The 7,260-nt window shown below is 38.6% G+C and overlaps 1 protein-coding gene across 1 annotated transcript; it reads right to left on the bottom strand.

The window, feature by feature from the left end:
* Positions 1-2,659: 2,659 nt before the first annotated feature.
* LOC139882092 (probable xyloglucan glycosyltransferase 6) lies at positions 2,660-6,649 on the bottom strand. Its single transcript, XM_071866467.1, has 5 exons — positions 5,915-6,649; positions 4,637-4,945; positions 3,587-3,877; positions 3,389-3,502; positions 2,660-3,301 (listed from the first exon to the last, which is right to left on the bottom strand). The coding sequence occupies exons 1-5, from the start codon at positions 6,647-6,649 to the stop codon at positions 2,660-2,662; spliced, it is 2,091 nt and encodes a 696-aa protein (XP_071722568.1).
* Positions 6,650-7,260: the final 611 nt, after the last annotated feature.

Below are 7,260 nucleotides of genomic sequence, written 5' to 3'. Positions count from 1 at the left end.
AAGGTATGAGCTTGGTCGTCAAACTGTGAGTACCAAGCTATCAAGCAACAAGGCTGTTAGGCGTATCCGTGTTAGAGGAGGCAATGTTAAGTGGAGGGCCTTGAGATTGGATACTGGAAATTATTCATGGGGCAGTGAAGCTGTCACGAGAAAGACACGTATTCTTGATGTGGTTTACAATGCTTCAAACAATGAGCTTGTGAGGACTCAAACTCTGGTCAAGAGTGCCATTGTTCAGGTGGATGCTGCTCCATTCAAGCAGTGGTATCTTCAGCATTATGGTGTCGAAATTGGCAGGAAGAAGAAGGCAGCCGCAAAAAAGGACACTACTGAGGTATAAATACCTTCCATGAATTTTATTTTATCTTTGATGAAAGGGAATTCATTGCTTTTGCTGTTGCCCTTTTTAATAAGTTGATCTGAAGCCATATTTTAGTATATAATTTATCAATTGATGCCTTGCAATTACTTCCAGTGATTCAGTCTTTTTGCTGATTGTAGAAATCATCTGTTTCGCATCTTTCTTTGGAATAATGAACCAATGAATTAATCTTGTGTATATATGAAAAAACATCAGTATTAGTCCTTAAAATGGGGGTCTTTAGATATAACTGATAAATATTAGCGTTTTGCAAAATCACTAGGACTACTTTTCTGAACCCTTTTTATTCTCTGATGACTAGTGGATGCATATTCATGTTTCAGGAGGGAGAAGGCGCAACAGAGGAAATGAAGAAGAGCAATCATGTGACAAGGAAACTGGAGAAACGCCAGAAGGAGAGAGCCCTCGATGCGCATATTGAAGAGCAATTTGGTGGTGGTCGATTGTTGGCCTGCATTTCTTCCCGTCCTGGTCAATGCGGCCGTTGTGATGGGTAAGCATTTCATTTAAACCTAATTAGAATGTTTTTATAATATGCATTGTGTATTATCATGACTAAAAGTTGTGTGGTGAAAAGGATTTTTTACAAGTTCCTCACTTCCATTTTATCTTACACAGGTACATATTAGAAGGAAAAGAGTTGGAATTCTATATGAAGAAACTCCAGAGGAAGAAGGGCAAGGGTGCTGCTGCTTAAATTCAGATTTATCTAGTCGTTTTGACTTTCTGAATTTGTTGTTTCCAGTTTAGATAAAGGAATATATATTCAAATTCTGAGTGGGAAATTTTTGTTTTTGAGGATTCTTTTTGTTGATCGACCTTTTCTGGAATATCTCTAGCCTCTAAGTAATTTCAATTCCCCTGCTACAACGAATTAGATTCGCATTAGAGCACCCACAATAGGAACGACAATTAATCAAGATGTCATAAAAAGTGATAGTTCCCACTCATATTCACTTTTAGGCTAATTTTTATAAATAAAACATAAAAATAGTAAAAAAATAAAAAAATAAACAAAAAATATTATTATTATTATTATTATTATTATTATATACGGATGGATTCTCCCACTTGGTAAGTCGGAGTATGAGAAGTTCAAAGAGGCGGTAAGAATTCGGGCGACAGTTGAAGAGGTTAGAAAAAAAAATGTGTAATAATAATAAAAGGTAAAAAGTTATTTAACTAAGGGGTTCGAAACCCCGACGCACGAGTTAGGCCTCAAGGGAAACATCGCTTTTGGAGTGGCCAAGAGAGAAACGTTCCGTCTCCTAAAGAGAACATGCGTCTCTACCCGATCCCCGAGGCAACTGTTCGAATGTCAGGTCGGAAAACACCTGGCGCTTCGTTTCCAGGAAAACCAAGAATCAAAAGTAGAAGCTTCTCGAGCAAAGATCTCCCAATATCCAGACAAGACACTTGACCGAGCAGGGATTCAAACTGTTAAGACTGGACCCTAAAGGCCGGTCAAATTATTGTACTTACCTTTGTCAAGAAGGGGCATTGCCCCAGATAGAGCATACGTATCGAACGCGCTCCAATCCTCGCAAAGAGCCGGTTGAGCCAGATGTTGGGATGGTTCGCGAACACAGACGGAAAGCTTATAACTTATCACTGACAAATTTCCCACCCATAATGCAAGACTACTTGCTCACACCAGGTAAAATCATGGCACGAGCAAGGGGGGAATGTAGTGCTAAAATGACGCTGACTGAATAGGCTAGCTCGACCAGACCACTACCCAGACATAGCTAGTCAACCGGATGGCCCAAAGGTAAAATAAAGTATACTCTTAAAGTTGATTTTATGAATCCTAAATAAAGATAATTAGAATTAGACCTTAATTAGAAGAATGAGACATAGAGAATCCCTTAATTAAAGGAGGTGTCACATTCAGACCGCAAACGCATAAACGTAGCTAAATCCCCTATTTTCTTTATTTGTTTTGCAAATTTCTAGCGTGTTGGTGTTCTTTCGTGACCCTCATATCCGGTGATGTTTTTGATCGCAACAAACTGATGTGATCAACGGGTAGTTAACATAAATTGATGATCTCCGAGTCGAGGCATTTTCGTGGAATATTTCTCCATCTAAATTGCTTGAGAAGCTAGTCTGCTCTACGATTAAAACAACCGACGAAGTCTAAAAACCAATTTAAAAATAAATATATTCGACAAGTCTATAAATAACTAATCGTACAAAACTTTGAAATGCAAATGATCTAATAACGCTCGCCTCATTTTGTTGTGGGCAAGAAAAGTATAAATACAATTGACCTAATCAACTCACCTGTTCTCCTATCAAATCTAGACCAACCACTAAAAATGTGACTCCTTGAAATAACAAGAAGTAGAAATGAATTCCTTGAGCCGACAACAGACTCCTAATCGAGGCAGTTAACAGTATGAAGGCAAGAACGAGCTCTTTTCTGTATAGACGGTTTCTCTTTGTTTTCCCCATTTTCTTTGTTACCAACTCAATCTTGTTCAGCTCATCAATGCCCGATTCCGATGAGGATCTGATCAGGCTTGCGGTTTCGATCGAAGTTTCAGATTCCTTTTCGGCAAACGCAACGAGGTCTGCTTCCGAAGATCTTCCTAACTTTTTCGTAACTATCCACTCGTAAGAACTTCCAAAACGAAACAACCCCGATATCATGGCGTTGAACTTGGTCACTGACATTGTGTTTTCAAATAGTAGGTAGGGTACTATGAAAGGAAATGACCTCGGTGCCGGAAGGATATTCAAGATAGACATGATTCCGGGAACGTAACAGACAACCCATGCTGGTAACTGAGCTTCGGTTATGAACATTGATAATGGAAGAATGATGCAGAATAGAGTGAATGAATAGAAAGGCAGTATAAGCTTCCGTAGAAGGAAGAAAAGAAATATTAAATTGGCTTTCTTGAAGACAGACATCTGCAAAATATTAAAAATAATAAAATGCAATGACTACTTTATATGTATGCAAATCAAGATGAAAAACACAAAAAAGTATTAACATACCTTTGATCGAAGAATGTCAAAGAAGCACAAGCGAAATAACTGCATTGGCCCTGAATGCCAGCGGTATTGTTGTTTTTTATATGCCTCATATGATTCTGGAAGTTCACAAAGACACTGCAAGAAGATAGAGTGATAAGCCAGAGTTTATAATCACGTAATAATACACAGACAAGATGTAAATAGGAATTGATCAGAGACCTTAACGTCATTCAAATATATGAATTTCCATCCACAAAGGTGAGCTCTGACAGCAATATCCATGTCTTCTACAGTGGTTCGTTCTAACCATCCACCACTTTCCTCGAGGGCCTGAATTCTCCAGACGCCAGCTGTCCCATTGAAACCAAAGAAATTGATGAATATACCGTTGACCTGTTGCTCGACCTCAAAGTGGAAAGATAAGTTGATGTTCTGCAATCTCGTGAGCAAGTTTTCATCCTTGTTTACAAAGGTCCACCTTGTTTGGACCAATGCCAGATCATCATTCCCCTTCAAAAGAAAGAAAAGTTCACCTCTTATTAGATTAAAGACGAATCTGTATATCTAACGACTGAGCCGAGTAAATAATTAGAGAAATGCTCCATGTTCAGAGATTACATAATTTTGAGTATGCAGCATGTTTTAAAAGACCCAAATCAGCATGTTACACGTATCTCGAAAGTGACAGTTCAAACCATTCCTCTTTAGTACCTCAAACTCTAGCCAGTGCACCATTACATCATATACTGAAACTGATGCCAAGGCATAGGGGCAAACAAACACCAAAAGTTGACTTGCTAACTAAACTATTTAAGAGAGGAAACAAATATAAAATACTCTGTAAAAAGATAATGAGAGCATTAACAACCTAACATGCGCATGTAACTAGGTGAATAGGGAAATAAAACATTTTTATCCTTCAGTATCTAAAACTCAGAGTAAGCATCAAGCAGAGAAACGAAGCTTTGGTAGCAACAAGTCTTAATTTCAGAAAGGGCAATTCACCCATCCAACAGAAATATTAGATATGAAGTTTTAATCATTCTCATTTTTGTTCTCAGAAGGGATGAGTCCTTTCAGAAATGAATACATTTATTAACTCTTCGCATAGCATAATTTCTACAAAAAAATAAAAATTACCAACTTGCAGCATAGGCGTAAGAATGCATATACTCACAAACCATAAAAGTCCTTTTAGAAATGCTAATTCCAAGTTCGACTGGAAAATTACCAAGATATTATAACTGACAACCAAGAAGCTTTCATTACCTCAAAATGAGGTATAGTTTTCCTCAAGAAGTCGGAAGCCGGCTGGAAATCTGCATCAAATATGGCTACAAACTGATAATCTTTAACATATTCACAGTTCATTGCAGACTTGAGTTTCCCTGCCTTGTAGCCTGTTCGTAAAAGTCGATGTCTGTATATTATGTGCACTCCCCTTTGTTGCCATTTCCGCACTTCCGACTTGATGAGATGCTGCACGTCTGAGTCATCAGAATCATCAAGAATTTGTACGAGCATTCTCTCCTTAGGCCAATCCATGACACAAACAGCCCCAATGGATTGTTGGTAACACTGTAACCATCAGTGAAGGATCTTATAAATGGAGCAGGAATGAAACAATGCTTACCAAGTGATCTAATGAAACATCTAATCTCCAAAACAAAACAAACTGGTATGGAGAAAGAAAAAAAAAGGAGAACAAATTGTTTACTTGCAAATGCAATAATTGATGACCAAAAAATGTTCAGGTGCTTAGTTGACATAGCAAATATGTTGTGGGCTAAACCATTATATCACAAGAAAAGGAAGAAAAAAAAAGGAAACTTGAACTTAAATTTGTTGCTAGGAATGAATCCTTCAATTAGTTTCTTCTTAAAATCTAACAGATGATGATAAGTTTGAGCACTAACGAATCCAAGAAACTCTCACCATCTAAAAACAAAAGAGCATCTATCGTTCAAGTAACCACAGCTTTGGCAGATACATTATGGAATGACAATGCAAGAATGCAGTAGAGTATCAGCTTTATATTATGTAATAACCAGTCTACATTATGTAAGTAGAGCTAAAAGCACTTGAAATTTCACTCAACTCAAACGCAATCAAGTCCGGAGCTAAGTATTTTTTATGCTTAGGTGTCAACCTTTTCTTAACTTATAGGACACACCAGCACTTTGAAATTCAAAAAATTCATTATTAAGTATGCCTGTCAGTAAATACGAAGTCTCAACAGCAACTTGCTGCCGTACTGGAGACGATGTACAAAACAATAGTGAGCTAAAACTAGACACACACACACACACAGTTTCTTCTATGCCACTAAGCCAACCACTAATCAAACAAACAGTGTATAAAACGCCAGTTGGAACACGTTAATTCAATTTAGTAACACCAAGCTTTTAACTTTCCCTAATCTCTCATTAATTAAAACCAATAATAATAACTAGGAACAGCATTATCAATCAAATTCAATATCAAATGAAGTAAAACTGGCTTGCACTGCAAGAGAGTAAAGGGTTTCGAAAATTACATACTGCTTACCTCCCTCTCATTGCACATTGGAATCTGAACCAAAACCATCGGGTAGTCTTCCACATTTTGCCCTTCCACGAACTCCAAGTTGGCTTCTGGCTTCAACCTCCTGAACTTTATCCAAAAACATCCTAAAATCAACACGATACGATCCACGGATTGAATCAAGAAGAGAAGGATACAAGCATTGGCCATGGTCTGTAGCGGCGGGGCCAGCCAATTGGCTCGAATCTCCAACCAAATCGCATACATCTTCTCGGCGAAAACGGTAGCCGAACCTACAGAAGGAGGCTCGAAATGCCATCCTTTGAAATAAGCAAGGAGCTCGAAAACTAGCAAGAAGATCACTAGGATTAGGAAGGATTTGATGAGGCGGTAGAACCTAGAGGTGGAGGAATCCGACGAGTGCGATGGAGGTGAGTTTTGTATTCGGCGATTGGCAGTGCGTAGGAGGTTTACGAAGGCGTGTGCGATGGACGCGACGGAGGCGGCGATGTGGTGAAACTTTAGAAGGTAGAGTCCGGAGAGCTGACGAGCACTTCGGGAGCGGTCTTTGTCGGCGGCAGTGGAGGAGGAGGGAGTGGTGGGGTTACTGGTACCACTAGCACCAGCAGTGATGTCGACGGTGAGGAATGGATTTGGATTAGTGTGGTGGTTGTTGAGGTCATGATGATGATGATGGGGTGGTTGGTCTCTTTGTTGGTTCCACCATTTTTGAAATTCGTAATTTGGTGGTCGAGACATAGGGAATGTATTTTGGAAAAAATTTAGGTACGCTTCCTTACGTACGTTACGTATGTTTCTCTGCTTTAAACGGTTGTACGTTTGACCAACAGTATAACTGTTTAAAGCAGAGAAGCGTACGTAGCGTACATAAAAAAGCGTACGTAAGTCTTGCCCATGTATTTTTGGAGAAGATGACAAACAAACGAAACAAACAAACCCAATCAATCAGTCTATTTTAAGTAACTAAATAAACTCACATCTCCTTCTTGCAATGAAATGAACAACAAACAAGAGTACAAGACACAGAGAGGGGACAATGCTTCACGCCCCAATATGTCGCGTGCATTCAGTTTCAATTGACATGTTGATTCAACCGAATATTTAAATGGGCCGATCATTGGGCTTGACCGCTCTGATTTCAATATACCAGTCCATAACTAGTTCAATTTTTTTTTTTTGTTTTACACAATTCGGTTACTATGGTTAATGCATACTAATCCAATCAATCCAATCCAAGTGAAATCCGGAGGAATTGAGTTTTATTGAAGACTAGGGTAGTATCCGGGGATTCAAATGGTGTCTCTAGAAAAAATTGATTATAAAATGATAGATGCTAAATTATTTTGATT

This window comes from Rutidosis leptorrhynchoides, unplaced genomic scaffold, assembly GCF_046630445.1.
Source record: "Rutidosis leptorrhynchoides isolate AG116_Rl617_1_P2 unplaced genomic scaffold, CSIRO_AGI_Rlap_v1 contig226, whole genome shotgun sequence".
Taxonomy (NCBI): Eukaryota; Viridiplantae; Streptophyta; class Magnoliopsida; order Asterales; family Asteraceae; genus Rutidosis; species Rutidosis leptorrhynchoides.
The sequence above is the reverse complement of the archived record's forward strand: the minus strand, read 5'-3'. Positions and strand labels throughout refer to the sequence as shown.

Bases quoted from the DNA above. Each gene is read 5' to 3' on its own strand.
- LOC139882092 (XM_071866467.1), bottom strand. From the start codon at position 6,649: ATGTCTCGACCACCAAATTACGAATTTCAAAAATGGTGGAACCAACAA. The intron at 3,878-4,636 runs GTAATGAAAGCT...TTTCTTTTGAAG, and splicing joins AAACTATACCTCATTTTGAG to GGGAATGATGATCTGGCATT. The intron at 3,302-3,388 runs GTATGTTAATAC...AATATTTTGCAG, and splicing joins TTGACATTCTTCGATCAAAG to ATGTCTGTCTTCAAGAAAGC.